The sequence below is a fragment of the Hemitrygon akajei genome, chromosome 32, assembly GCF_048418815.1.
Source record: "Hemitrygon akajei chromosome 32, sHemAka1.3, whole genome shotgun sequence".
Lineage (NCBI taxonomy): Eukaryota > Metazoa > Chordata > Chondrichthyes > Myliobatiformes > Dasyatidae > Hemitrygon > Hemitrygon akajei.
Window position 1 is genome coordinate 12,812,837 of NC_133155.1, and position 16,022 is coordinate 12,828,858.

A 16,022-nucleotide genomic window follows, 5' to 3' on the forward strand; every position below is an offset into this window, starting at 1 on the left:
TTTGATGTTAATGTATGTGGAGCTTTCAACAATGAACATTTTGTAGACTGCTTCCAAAGCACGGTACTGGATAGATCAGCAGGTTAAATGTCAGTTTGGGTTAATTCAAAGACTCAGTCCTATAAGAATCACCTCAGTTTGCCACCCCCCCCCCCCCCATCAGCCTTGTTCCGTAGGTGCATTCAGCTGAAGGAAGGTTTTCAGGCCACTGCAAGGCCCTTCGACCCGATGCGTCTGCACCCGCTGCGAGTTAGCACAAGGCGAAATTAATCCCATTTCATGTCCTAGTTTCAAAGTTGATCTTCCTTCCAGCCATCTTTTAGGAATATCACTTTGTAACCAATAATTTCCTCACCTTTCTCCCCAGCCCCATAATGTTAATTAAATAATCGGCCCAGTCAGCAGCAGCTTTTCCTCACGAGCTGTTTAAATTCTTGAAAATGTATAAGCAAAGGCAATCCTTAAACCTCATCATAATTTTAATTTTTTCTCTCTCTCTCTATCTCTGTGGCAATCGTCCCCAAATCTCACGCCTTCCTTCGATGGCCATAACGTTCTATTCTTCAAAAGGTCTGGATGAATCATGCCAAGTTACTTGTTTCCTTTCTGCAACGATGCCTTAAACGGTACTGAAATCTAGTGTGGCCTTGTATATATTTATCATCATCTTTCCCTTCATGTAAAAGCAGAATTCTGCTTCGTTCTGGAGCCATCTCAGGGCGCTTTATCTGGATTGCTTATTGGCGCGTTGGAGGGGGTTTATTTCCCTAGTCTAGACCATTTACTGACTTTCCACAAAGTATAGAGTCCCAATTTTTGTTTTTCAAAAGTTGCATGAGAGAGAAAATTAATATACTAGATGGGCTCGTGGCCACAGTTTACCTAGTCTGTTCCAAACATTTAAGGCATCGCTTTGGAATAACACCAGATGAACGGTTGTCAGAGTGCAAAAGCTGTTGGTTGGTATCGCTCCGGTGTGACATAGAATTCACTTGATACCAAAGAAAAATAAATATGTTACAAGATCTAAGAATTTCTTTTATTCGATTAAAATTTTCGTCGAAAGAGATTGCAGATCGTCAAGTAAAAGTATTTAAGTTGAGTAAATGTCCATGTGTTACCATCAGCTCTATGCTTTGAATAATGGTTTAATATTTTCAACATCCCAGCACAAATCTGTCCTGATTTTCCTTTCATGAACTGTTAGCCCAGGTGGAAACCGCGAAGTCTGAACGTGCCGCCATGTTCCCAGCTCAGACGCAACGCACTTGTTTAGTGTATTTGCATCTGCCCCGAATCTTCGGTCAAACTGGGTTATTTCTGTCGCCGCCGTTTTTGCTTCTGGATGAATTATTGTCCGCTGCCTAGAGCGATCTTATCACGCGTATTCCTGCGTAACGAAAAGATCATAAAGTCCCCTTTTCAGATTTTGCACGGCATCAGAATCTCTGAAGTTTAAATGTTCTCGCACGCGTATTCTCTTAATCCGGTTACAACCACGTAGAATAAGAATAACAGAAGACGGGTTATAGAAAGAATGGGAGTCTTGAATCTACTAACTAAAAAGAGCAATTTAGAGAGTTAGCAGCAAATCAAAAGAAAATTTTACAGGTTGAATTGGTCACTCCTTTCTTGAAATCAAAATCCTTATTTGGATCTTGTTATTATAACGACAAATAATAGTATTTGCGAGCCTTTCGACCTGCTGAGCAGCCATAAGCAGCGCCGGTAAACGAGGGGAGTAAACGAGGTGGGTAAAGGCGCGCGTCCCCGCACCTGGAGAGCGGAATCTGCCGGGATTTCCGCCGGCTGCAGAGCCGGGTAAACAGAGCAGAATAAAGACCGCCCAGGGAAGTTGACTGAGGGCTGGGGCTGAAATAGTTAAATGGCAGATTGACAGCGAGATGCATTCACTGGGAGACGCTGGCAGGTGGGAGGTTCCGCCAAAATCCCCCATGATTTGACTTCCATTTCCTTTCCCTTTTTCCTTCGATCTTTGACCAGCTGATGAACTCTGCCTCTCGCTCTCTCACTCGCACCCTCTCTCAGTAGTTCTGTCAGTCAATCCCCTCCCTCGGCGGATGTCAGTGGTCTGGATTTACTCTCCTGCTTTGGGACGGACTCGGAACCGGCACCATTTGGCACCAACTGAGATCGCCAGGACTTTCCACTAAAGGACATCTATATTCAGTGAGAGGGGGGCAACACTGTGCGTCCCTAAGCCGGGTCCCGGTATCCCGGGACATCAGGCGGGTGGCACTGCTGAAGTTTCTCTCGGTAGGGGACTGCCCTCCCGTTGCCCGGTACCCTGCCCCGGAGATGTACCAGGGTTTGGCCAATCCCTCGCCGTACACGGCGCACCCTGACCCGGTCGGGGCTTTCCTGCACTCAGCCAGTTCCGCCGTCTACGTCCCCGGCACCAGGATGACCAGCGGGCTCTCGGGTTTTTCTTACCTGCAGGGCGGCTCCCCCCAACAAGGCAGCCCGGTGTCGCCGCACCCATCTTGGGCTCAGACGCAGGCTCAGGCGGCGAGCAGCGAGCCTTCGTGCAGCCGCAACCATGGTTCCTACTCTTCCAGCCCGCCCATCTCCAGCGGAACCCCCGCCTTCAGCAGCCCTCTGTCCATCTCCTCGGCCGCCGCCGCCGCTGCCGCCGTGCGGGACCAGGTCAGCATCAGCTGGACCCTCAGTGGCTCCTTCCCCAATCACTACCCACAGTACCTGAGTTCAGAGGCGGCTACTGCCTGGAGTTCGGCTCCCATGGACAATCCTGCCTTCAGTTTCATCCCGGCTCGCAGGCACGGCGAAGGTAAGACGCGATCTTGCTGTTTGTGGACTAGGGAATGTGGGGGAAATGTTCCAAAACAAAAGAGAGGCACGGGAGCAGCGGGTACTGAGCCCATTTATTGTGCGCCAAAATAACTGTTCCGAACCTTTCCCTTGTTCTGTCCGCCCGCGGGTCTCGACTACAATTCATTTATTTACTTCCAACATAAAGTGGAGTTCCAACGAATCTTGTTATTCGTAGGTTTAGGTACGGAAGAAAATCAAGAAACGTATTTCTAATGCTTAATATTGGCATTTTAATTTGCTTTACCTGAAATCTACAATTTGGAAACATTAAAAGTTATTGTTACAATGAAAGTGTTGATGCTATCTATAGCTTTATAAACATCACCGGTTTCACAGTGTGGGTTCACGATCGGACTAAAATAGATCATTCTGATAACTTTAAAGAAGCTGTCAATGTACCCGTACTTAGTTTCCCTGTTTCATTAATGGAAAGATGTTACGGACAAACTGTGTCATTCTCGACTTACTTTTGAAAGCAACAGATTTTATGACGTGGCCAGCTAATTTTGTAATTTTTTTTCAGGCGCTAGTTTTCGTAATCTGTGTTTTCGCAGATTGTGTTCAAACCGTGATGTCAATTAACTGGAATAGATTAGGACGGCGCACAAATTGTGCTTTGAATCCAAACGAAGGGGGGTTGATCGTACCTCGATTGCTGAACAAGCGTAGATGAGGCCTTGTAGAAATTTGTAGCGATTCTATGCCTGGCTTAAGCAGAACGTACACGTTGGAACATGAGATTCAATTAGTTTAAGAGAGAGACAGTCGATTCTGCTTTTTTAAAAAAAAAATAAGTTCGCAATTCAGTGATTAAAATGAGGATTTAGAAACACGGAGGTTAACGAACAAGTCGCCCGGCTTCGTTTATTAGGCCGTCTGTGCGGAGCAGAATCACACCCCCGGGAAAAAGAGAAACAAAACGTTTCTGACGCTGTGAGGTTACGTTAGTTTAGGTTCCAAACCTTATTTTGATGTGTGTGTGTTATGTAGTTCTGCTACTCCGATTCCGGTTTCTGTCTATTAACCTTACAGTGATCAAACTGATGAGTTGGCAACGGAGCCTGGTTAGAGATTGGCAGCATTACTAGGCTAAAGCTTCCAGTAATTTAAAGGTAATCGAGCGGCCGACTTCACAGTCAAAACCTCACTACGGTGAATGTTGTCCACTTTGCCTCCTTATGAGTTACAAACTCACTAAATGGGTAGTGTTATCCCTCAGATTCAGAACATGCTGAGAAAGGGATCGATCGGGCAACAACTAGAAAGAAGCCCGCAAACCAATAACTTGAATTCTGTATCCAGATGTTGCCCCTAATACTTGATAAAGTACATATTTTCTTAAGGACCAATGCCACATATTCCAAGTAAACTTAGAGCACTTTCCCTACAATTCCTCCCTGATTCCTTGATTTGCACTTTAAGGGTCGGTAGCAATGGCTGGCCGCAGTGTTTATTTTCGTAGAATTGCGCTTAAGTTTTCACATACTTCGAGTAAGGTCTGTAATTAGCTTTTCAATGTAGTCCGTTGTGACGGCCCAGCTCTGATTCCCGGGGAGGTGTAAACGCCTTTAGTGTACGTTGTGCATAATAGCTGTAAGTGCAGGAGTGAGTGAGGTTGGGAGTGGGATAGATGCTTGGCCCATTGAAAAACAGAACACTGTTGACAATATTAAAATATATTTTAGCAAAGCACGTCAGGTTTGCGAGTTCCCTGAGACTTTCGTTCTCCAACTCCTCGGAAATGCGGTAAGAGAAAATCTGTGTATTATGCTACCACATTCTTCATCCATATTGTAAGGTATAGATTATTAAAAAATCAAAGGAGTGAAGAGTGAAGAAAATTCGCTTCCAACATCCCATCTTACACTTAATTTTTCCGTGTTAGACGAATCAGTAAAACGTACGTAACCCAGAAGTCGTGTAATTACTAAATGTGGGAAAGAAAGTTCATATACAGTATATCCGCCTACTGCTTCGGTCTGTAAGCAGGCAACGGAAAGTAAGGGCGATTTTCCTGAGCGCTTTACTGAGTCTGTTCAGGCTCTGCAGGCCGCTTTGGAACGGCGTTGCTGCTTAGTTTAAAGGGAGTCGATTTCCTTTGTAGTTGCAGAATGATATAGCTGTGAGTGGGAGAGTTACAGGAAAAGGTGTTTGGCAGGAGCGGTACATGTTTTGTATCAGGAAGGGAATCATGGAAAGTTCTGTTTTTTTTTGCTGAACTTAGAAGATTTCGATTGTTGAAATATAAATCTTTACTGAATGTTATGTTTTTTTAAAAACAAAACAGGGCCTATAGGTAGTGCGTTCGCGTTCAGAGCTCCGGCCCACACAGCAGTGATTGAAATACATGGTCACTTTTTTTTTCTTAGGTATTTCTTAAATGTCTAGACCTAACTATCACATACAAATAAAGTAAGCTGCTGTTTTGCAAAGATAATTTTCAAAAGATTAATTAGCCTGGTTTGTATAGAACGGTGCCAGATTTGTGTGATACGTGTAAATATGGGGATGATAAGGCGGTTCGCAAATTGGGCTTGAGAACCTTTCTTGAATTAATCAATAAATACTGGTCGACTTGGTGCTGAGCATTCTCTTTATAAAAATGCCTGGACCGCAAGTTTCTCCCAGTCTTGGTTTGAATTAAAAGTGTAAATGCGTCCTTGTAGAAATCAACTATACCCTCATCTGTAGTTGGAATTGGTCAAAAAATTAAAACACAACCGGTTGCTGACGGCCAATAAGTCATGCAAGGAATTGTTTGTGAGTAGGCTCAAAATCTCACAAATGTTAGAATGTGTCGGTACACAAGGCTCTTCGTCCATTGCAAAATCAACCAGGCCCTAACAGATAAGATCTGATCCCGCTGTAATATTCCCGAAAAGTGTGAGGCCTCCGTTGTCAGATTTGACCATGGATATTGCTTCCTGGCTGTCTGTACACGCAAACCTGGCCAGTACGATATGGGGAGCAAGCTGTTAATCCCAAAATAATGCCAATGATAATCGTCGCCCAGTTCTAATTTGTGATTTTTTCCCCCCTGTCTCACGTCAAGGCGGACCTCGTGCTTTCTGTAAAATAAAACCTAACCCTAACGGGGCGTTTCCGAGGAGGGCGCAAATTGATTCCTGCACCACTCCCTACCCCAAATTATCGCCGGTTAATTTAGGGTTCAAGGCCCGGTGAAACGATAGTGCTAAAGCAAAGTGCAGGAGCACTGCAAAATGATCAAAGCCAGTTGAGAAATAACTGTATTAATTGCCTTGCTAAAGACATAATTAATATGGTTACTTCTAAGATCAAATCATATTTTTTGGACAGAGCAGGCGGGCCCAAAGTTCTGTCGATTGCTACTAGTTCGGCACGAGGGAAGGAAAAGCTTCAGGATTACATAAAGCTGCAGCGATCACTGTTCTGTGCTTTGTATCGTATTGTGGAACACTGCGAGACGTTCTGAGTCGATAATGTCTCGGGACAGTTTACAAACATGCTTTATTACACACTTTGGGAGGGAAAGGTAGGTGAGGGGCAAGGGGAGGCCGCTCCTGTACGAAATGGGACACTTTGCGTGGTTAGGTGTAGAGCCGGGTATGTATGCCCGCTTTTCCCTCACCGGTCCACAGCCACCCATTTCTTGACCTTCCGTCCTCTTTGGGACGCTATTACGGACCTAGAGGTCCGAAGAGAGATCATTTGGGAAATGACCGCAGACTGGATGCGTGGGCAGAATTGGGCCGGGGGATGAAGAACGTCAGCCGCCTCTTACAGATATTAGTTGATTCTGTTTCTGTTCAGCTAACATGGCGATGTACAATAGGGAAGGGAAAGGGCCGATTCTTTATAAAGATGGACCCTTTGCAATATTCAAACGGACAAGCATCAGGTGGAGTTACCTTGCTAGTTTCCATTGAGGACGAAGTGGGAATTGATTTCTTCTGCAGTCTAGCTACCAATGTATCTTCCTGATTTTAATGTAGTATGGTTGTTAATTAATGCAAAATTTTAAAATACAGAGCACCCTAGTACCTGGGTTTATGACAGGTGTTACCGTCCAACATGTTCCGGAACCTACCGTCGAGATCCCTCGCGATCGATCACTTAAAGCCACGTATCAATTTTACACTTTGCGAGCTTCCCCATCATGGGAGAATATGCCAAAAGTCAATTATTATTTGCATTTCTCTCGGCATAAAAATACATCCTTTTTCTCCCCTGCTGAATTTCAGTAAGACTTCGTGGTCTTGGTAAACTCCCGCTACTATAAGGAAAGAGAGAATAGGACAGCGTCCATGGAGGGAGAAACTATTAATAAAGTTTCAGGTCCGAGACCCTTCGTCAGCACTGATTTTGCTTTTCGCCAATAAAGATTGGGCACATTGAGAGTTGTCGGTGTTTAAGCTCAACTGAAACTGTTGCTATTAATTTAGATATTGCAGGAATTGAGAATTGTTTCGGGCCCGCCGATAATTCGGCGCCCAGGGAAGTCTGACTGTGTAAACATTTCCGCCCTTTCACCGGTCTGGGCGCAGCGGCGATGGGAGACGGTAGCACCCTCCGAGCAGAATCACCTCTGGCATGAGCAATGCAGACGGAGCGATGAACGGTTCTCCTTCCCTGGGAGATTCACCTTCTGTGTTCGGATAGTGACTTATTTCTGTAAAACTACACCCAGCGCCTCGGCAGTGCACAGATACACGAAGGACTGTGTAGAGATTGACAGTGTGGCCAGGTTTATAATGAGAACAAAAATGTTATTATAGATCAAAACAAACAATTTCTTGCCATCACGCAATGGTTAGCGGGGGGCCGATTGATCAACTCCGTTTTGAGCTGTAAAGTCGGTGGAAATTACACGAGATTGGGAACAGTCCTTAACAGTCTAGTAAACTGCTTTTAATAATGCCCTTGGGAAGAATAATTCATTCATTAAAGCGAAGTGGATGAGGGATTAGGAGCGACTGGGAAGGGAGGAGATATAAACTGGATAAGTAACGGAAGCTAACGGGGAATTTGCGGCGGGGTGGATATGGACGAACGACCGGCGACTGTCTGTTTAACTTGCACTTGAGACTCAAAATCACTTTCACACTTCTACTCTTGTCCTCTCCGTAATCTGCGTCACAAATGTCGCTCACAAACTCACAGCTGCCAAGATATTGAAGTCAATCCGAGGATTTATTGAAAGCCCGAATTATGCATCGCGGGCACTTAAGATTTTGAGAAAGCTGCAGTATTTCAGACGTAATTAAGATTGCTTTTCCGATAGTCTGGAATTACACGCCGACTCCGCCGACAGCACAGAAGCACTGGTTCCATTTTAACAACGTAAACGCAGTGCCTCTTAAAGAATAATTTATTAAACCCGTGTCTTTTTTTCACAAAGCACAGGCGTAATTAAATATTGCCTGATCAAAAGTTTAAGTCATTTTCTTTCAAATCATTTTACTTAGAGATGATCGAGGTCTGGACACATTGGGAGCAGTCAAAATCACAGCTCGCAATTGAAGCAGAATCTGAAAACGCCTCCTAAAGTTTTCCTCAGTAGTTCTATGTCTTGAACCTGTCCAGGTCCTCTGTATTATTTTTATTTCATAAATATAATGAACACGGTTTTTTTCTTTTTTGTAATTTTTTTATTGAAGTTCATCATCAAACAAACATTTCCATAAGACGTATTTCAGACATTGTACATATATATCATATATATCTCCACAAAGTATTTATCTGAGATATACACTTATAGAAAAGAGTGGAAAGAAAAAAACAGGCAAAAGGAAAGAACTATGTACAAGTAGGGAGTGATCTTTTTTTTTTACAACAGATTCATTGATTTGTGAGAATAAAATCAGGCCTATGAGGCATTATGTAGTTAAACCATTTCCCCCAGTATGAATCAAATTGTTCCAGCTTATGATTAACAGATGCTGTTATCTTCTCCATTTTGTAAATGTCCATTGTAATTTCCATCCATGTATTTAAAGTTGGGCTCTCCTGTGATAACCATTTCCTAGTAAGAGTCTTTTCACCAGCCACCAACAGTATATTCATTAAATATTTATCTCTTTTCAACCATTCTTGAGGTATATATCCAAAATATATGGTCTTACTCTCTAAGGGTATTTCACATTTAAAGATGTCTTGTAGGGCATTATGTATCCCCCTCAAATTAACAGCTCACTACTATTTTATTTGACCACCAACGCTCATCGATATTCTGGCCAAAGTCTACCGCTGCTCGCCAATTAACACATTTTCCCCGTCTCTGTTGCAAGCCATAGACGTGTTGGTGCGGCAGGCCGGCCTTCCTTAATGATGTAATTTTATAATTATATCTCTTTAAAATCCAACTCATCTGACGTGATTATTTTTACAGCTTCTCGAGCTGAATATTAAATATCGCAGACACCGGCTGCTTTGCTTCATTAGAAGCAAAGAAAACCCTTTTGTCCAGGCGTGTGGAAATAACTTGACGAGCGTTAGGCAGTAAGTTAAAGGACCAAGTATAAGGGATTGTTGGTTTCTGGTGAATGGGGTCACATTCGCACGCCGTTCTATATCCCCGCCGTTTCTTTCATCAGATTGCAAATGTACAGGTCCCTCATCTTTTGACCCTAGTTGATTTATTTCGTCAGAAGTAGACGAGACGTTCCACTGACGAAGAAAATGTGATATCCGTTCACTTTTCCAACTAAAATTCGAAGTCGATTTATTATCAACGCCTTGTAAAACCCTGAGATTCACTTTCTAGCCGGCCTGCTCAGTAAATCCAAGAACCATAATGGAATCAGTGAAAGACCGCACCCAACAGGGCGGACAAACAACCAATGTGCAAAAAAAAAGCAAGAAACTGTGTAAATACAAAAGGGGTAAAAAAAAACGAAATGATAATAAGAAATAAATAAGCAATAAATATAGAGAGCAGGGGATGAAGTCCTTGAACATGAGTCCATAGGTTGTGAGAACATTTCGGTGATGGGTTGAGTGAAGTTATCCCCACTGGTACAAGAGCCTGATGGCTGGGGGCGGGGGGGGGGGGTAATAGCTGTTCATGAGCCTGCTGATGTGTCAACATCCGCTTTTAATCCCTTTTCCTTAGTTTGGGGCAATATGGACGGAAATGAATTAAGAAAGAGGATATAATTTTCATTGAAATCTGTCCCGACATCAAGCTCTGAACACAGTGATTCGCTAATATTATGTGTCTTGTGTGAACAATAAATCGCCGACGGAGATGAAACCACGTCAAAGATAAATGAGCGGACTGATTGCTTTTGCAAAACCCGGTCGGAAATACGTTGACCGCCTCCTGGAGAAGTGCTCTCACCTTGATCACGTGCGGGTGGCGGAATGTACACGGATAAGTGAGGGGCATCTGGCATCTGATCTACAATTAAATCACGTCTTCGATTGAAATAAGGGATTTTGGTCTGACTGGTGCCTGAATGCAAAGAACTGGGTGCTTGAGATGAGTGTTTAGAGAAAATTGCGTGCAACCTAATATTGAAATGGCCGCAGATTAAGATTTATCCACCAGTCCTCATATGTAAATCTAGATAAAGTTCGGTTGAGTTACCGACACAGCCACAATGATTGTACGGGTTACTTTTGTAACACGGTGACATCTTTAGACAAGGCTGCCAGTTATTTGTTTTATCGGTTGTACATGGAAGCTATACTGAAACTCGGTGCAGACACTGATTTCATCAATCATTCCACTTCCCCCAAGCCCAGATGAATGAACTGCAACCAATGTGCAATTGTGCGATTTGTTACGTTGCAAGGATTTTTAATCTTTTTATCTCCGAAACCAGAGAATCAGAGTCAGGCTTAATATCACCAGATAATGTCGTGAAATTTGCGGTCTTAGCGGCAGCAGTGCTATGCAAGACCGAATAATAGATTTTAAAATCTGAATTACAGTAAGTATATATTAAATTAAATAAGTAGTACAATTTTTTTTAAGTAATAATATAGCGTTGATGGGATCATTGGCCATGCAGAAATTGGATAGCAGAGGGGAAGAAACTATCCTGAATCGTTGAGTATGAGCCAACAGGCACCCGTATCTCCTTTCTGATGATAGCAACCATTAAAACTGCTATAATGAACTTCATTGATTGTGCGAATAAAATTATTTTCAGTCAGTAGCAACCGATTGAAAATACTTTATTCACACAGTCAATGAGGTTCATTATAGCCGCTTTAATTGGTTTTCAACTAAATGTAGTCTCAGAGCAGGACTGGTGGTCAAAGAAGGGTCAGAGGTGATAACTCGAACTGGATTTGTTGTTCCGGATAGCCGTTGGGGGCAGATGAGCCGTCTTATTATTTGTAACGCTTTATATCTGAGTTGGGAGTTTTTGATAATAAAAAAAAGAGGCACGCAAAGTAATTAACGGGTTCCAAACATCGACGTTTTCTTGAACATAGGAAGAGTGCCGTCCCGTACAATCGATGGGCGAGCAAGTGGCCATAGTCGATATCACAATGGCTTTTCCACGTTTTCCCCACTTGGACTTGAAGGCATCTTTTTCTACCCAGTGCTGTGCTTAATATAATAAATATTTCGCCTCTTGGAAAAAAAATCGTACCGAATTGGAATCTAGAGTCTCTCAGTGCTTGCTGAATTGCTTGACCTGTGATTATTTAAAAAGAACCGCGGCGAACACTATAGCCAACTGTGTCCTACCGATAGAAAAAAAAAGGATTGGCCTCGAAATGACAAGTCAAATGACCTACAGGTCAAAATTAAGGTACAACTTAGCACTAAAACCAAGCAGAGTAAGATTCCCTGGAAGAGTTACAGCTTGTCTAAAATTTAAAAACATGGGCCAAATTTAATGTTGGCATTCAGGCCAGCCAGGACTTGACACTACGATAATTGCACTGAGTTTGATTCCATTCCAAGGTGCAGTTCTGAAACAGTAACCTGAAGCAGAATGTCTCAGTTTGACCAATTATTGTCTCCGGTGCAAGACGAACAATACTTTGCAATCATTATTACTTAAAGGGAAATCCAAATTCAGTGTTTATCTTAAATACTTAAATACATATCCTTCCAACTAATAAATCTTGGACACAATTTCTAACCCGATGCCCAATGGCGATCGTCGGAATTACAGAATTATGCAACACCACTGCACAGAAAGAGGCCCTTTGACCCATCTAGTCCATGCCAGAAAATTAATCTGTCTAGTCCCATTGATCTGCACCTGGAACATAGCCCTCTGTACGCCTTCCATCCATGTACCTATCCTAATTTTGCTTAAATGTTAAAATCGAACCTGCATCCACCACTTCAACTGACAGCTCATTCCACACTCTCATCGCCCCCGAGTGAAGAAGCTCCCCCTCATGTTCCCCTTAAACATTTCACCTTTTACCCTTAGCTCATAACCTCTAGTTATAGTGCCACACAAGCACTGAGGAAAAAGCCTGCTTGAATTTATCCTATCTATACCCCTCATAATTTTGTATACCTTTGTCAAATCTCCCCTCAATCTTCTATGTACCAGGGAATAAAGATCTAACCTATTCAACTTTCTATACAACTCAGGTCCTCAATTCCTGGCAACATCCTTGTAAATGTTCCCTGTACTCTTTAAATCTTATTTGCATCTTTCTTGTAGATTGGTGACCAAAAAAAAACTGTGCATAATGCTCCAATTTAGGCCTTGCCAACATTTATAGAAACTCAATATAACACCCCAACTCCTATTCTCAATACATAGATTTATAAATGTCAATATGCCAAAAGTTTGTTTTAGACCCTGTGGATGCCAATTTCAAGGAATTATGGATCTATGTTCCCAATCCCCCGTTTGACTGCATTCCTCGATGTCCTACCGCTCACCGTGTAAGACCTACCCTGGTTGGTCCTCCCAAAGTGCAACAACTCCCACTTCTCCGCATTAAATTCCATCTGCCATTTTCCAGCCCATTTTTCCAGATGGTCCCAATCCTGCTGCAATCTTTGATAGTCTTTCTCGTTGTTCACTGCAATCCCAATCCGATTATTTGCTGATGCAGTTTCTCATATAATCACCCAGATCATTAATATAGATGACAAACAATAACAGACCCAGCACTGATCCCTTTGGCACACCACTAGTCACATGCCTCCAGTCAGAGGCAACTTTCTACTAGCACTCTCTGGCTTCCTCTGCGAAGTCAGTGTCTAATCCAGTTTACTGTCTCATCCTGGATGCCAAGCGACTGAACTTTCTTGACAAACCTCCAATGTAGGACCTTGTCAAAAGCTTTGCTAAAGTCCATGTAGACAACATCCACTGCCTTGCCTTCATCAACTTCCCTGGTAATTTCCTAGAAAAATTCTATAAGCTTGGTTAGACATGGTGTACCACACAAAAAGCCATGTTGACTATCCTTAATCAGACCCTGTCCATCTAAATACTTATATATCCCATTTCTTAGAATATCCATTAGTGACTTCCTCACTGCTGACGTCAGGCTCACCAGCCTATAATTCCCTGGCTTATTTTAGAGGCTTTCTTAAACATCAGAATATTAACTATCCTCCAATCCAACAACACCTTGCCCCTGGCTAAGGATGTTTAAAATATTCCTGCTGGAGCTCCTGCAATTTCTGAAATGGTTACCTATAGGGTCCGAGGGAGCACCATCTCAGGCCCTGGAGATTTATCCACCCTAATTTGCATTAAGCCAATAAGCATCTCCACCTCCATAATCTGTATAGGGTTGATGAACTCGCTGCTGCTTTGCCTCACTTTTATAGACTGCATTTGTCTCCCAAGTAAATACAGATGCAAAAAGTCAATTTAAGATCTTCCCCATCTCTCTTGGCTCCACACATGAGTTACCATTCTGATCTTCCAGAAGATCAATTTTGTTCCCTGCAATCCTTTTCCTCTTAAGATTTCTGTAGCAGCCCTTCGGATTCTCCTTCATCTTGTCTGCAAGAGCAACTTCATGTCTTGTTTTAGCCCTCCTGATTTACTTATTTGGTGTTCTCTTGCATTTCTTATACTCCTCAAGTACTTTATTTGTTCCTTCCAGCCTATACCTGCTGTGCACCTCCTTTTTCTTAACCAGGGCCTCAATATCTCTCGAAAACCAAGGTTCCCTAAACCTGTTACCTTTACCTTTAATTCTGACAGACACGTACAAACACTGTGCTCTCTAATTTTCACTTATGAAGACCTCCCACATCTCAAGTACACCTTACCTTTGCAAGAAAACAACCTGTCCCAATCCACACTTGCTAGATCCTTTCTGATGCCACCAAAATTGGCTTTTCTCCAGTTTAGAATCTCAACCCAAGGACCAGACCTAACCTTCTCCATAATTACCATGAAACCAATGGCATTATGATCACGAGTTGCAAAGTGTTCCCCTACAGAAATTTCTGTCACCTCTCCTGAGTCATTGCCTAATGGGAGATCCATTATCACACTCACTAGTTGAGAATTCTGATTAAGAAAACTGTCCTGATCACATTTGACAAACTCTTTCCCATCCAGCCCTTTTACTGTATGGGAGCCCCAGTTAATATGAGGGAAGTTAAAACCAACAGCTATCGCCACCGTATGTTTCTTGCAACAATTTGCTATCTCGCTACAATTTTGCTCTCTGAACCTCGCGGACTGTTGGGGAGTCGATGATATAATCCCATTAACCCAGTCATAAAGCCCCCAGTCTGTCCTGTCTGAGCACTGCCGTGAAATTTTCCCCAAGTACCCAATGCCATTCCTCTTCTTTTAATTCTCCTTGCTCTATCACGCCTAAAACAACAGTACCCCGGAACATTGAGCAGCCAGTCCTGCCCCTCCTGGAACCAAGTCTCACTCATAGGTACAATGTCAAAATTCTACAACACTCCTTACAATGAAGTAAACGCGGCTCAGAAGATCAGTCCTAACTTGCTCGACCTTTTGATTCCTGACTTTGTATGTAGGATTTACAACATCTTTGTCCACAACCGTTCCACTATCTATTCTGGCGCTCTTGTTCCCATCACCCATTAACTCTACCTTAACCCCCCCCCCCCCGTATATCACCTGCAAACCTCCACGCTAGCGTATTAGTGACGGTCCCGCTGTCCCGTTCGGGTGCAAAGCGGTCCTTCTGTACAGGACCCACCTTCCCTGGAGGAGAGCCCAATGGTCCAAACATCTGAAGATCCACCCCCGGCAATTCCTCCTTAGCCACGTGTTAAACTGCACCATCATCCTATTTATGGCCTCACTAGCACGTGGCATGGGTTCCACTCCTGAGATCACAGCCCTGGAGTTCCTCTCATTTAATTTAGCAGCTAACCCCCTGAACCCATTTTCTAAGAGCTCTTCACCGATGTCATTGGTAGCGATGAGGACCACAAACTCTGGCTGTTCACCCTCCCAATTAAGAATTCCGTGGACTCGATCGGAGGAGTCCCAGACCTTCGCATCCAGTGGGTGACATACCACCCGGGGATCTCCTCCTCGTCCACAGAACTCCTGTCCGTTTCCTGAACCAATGAATCCCCTATCACTACGCCTCGCCTCTTCTCCCCACTTATTTTTTGAGCCGCAGCGCTAGACTCATTGCAGGAGACTTGACTACTGCGGCTGTCCTCTACTAGGACATTCCCCTCACCCCCAATATTATCCAAAGCAATATACCTGTTATTGAAGAGAGCAGCCACAGGGTACTCTGCTGAGCTGCCTATCGCCTTGCCCCCTACGTCCTGCACTTCTCTCTATATGTCCTGTCCATCAACCCCCTCAGCCTCCCGAAGTTCAGCCAGTTCCAGCTCCAGTTCCTTAACAAGGTCTGTTAGAAATTCTAGCTCGATACTCTTCTTGCAGTTATAGTCTTCAGAGACACTGCAAGTCTCCCTGACTTCTTAAAAGGAGCATTCCACTATTCCACCTAGCGTCCTCGCTGCTCTAAATGTTCAGTCAGAAAGAAGGAAAGAATAACTAATGAAGAATACAAATCGACCTACAAAGCCTCGACTCCCCACTCCAACACAATGGCCGATCTGCTTCAACCTAACTTCTTTTGGAACTTACCCACAGTGCCTAGTTATGCACAATCCAGTGTCTCCTCGGGAACTGTGGCGTGCAAAATTATAATATCGAATTATACTGCCAGTATAAAAAAGGCCTGCGATTAATCCTGACAATTTGTTTAGTTATTTAATTGAAGTT

At 43.4% G+C, this 16,022-nt stretch overlaps 1 protein-coding gene across 1 annotated transcript in view; it reads left to right on the forward strand.

The window, feature by feature from the left end:
• The first annotated feature begins 1,934 nt into the window (after nt 1–1,934).
• The window catches only part of LOC140719790 (transcription factor GATA-4-like), a 29,282-nt gene continuing 15,194 nt past the window's right edge, over nt 1,935–16,022 (forward strand). The window contains exon 1 of the mRNA XM_073034659.1: nt 1,935–2,809. Coding sequence (XP_072890760.1) covers nt 2,320–2,809 — 490 coding nt within the window. The 5' untranslated portion in view covers nt 1,935–2,319. The remainder of the gene's footprint in view (nt 2,810–16,022) is intronic.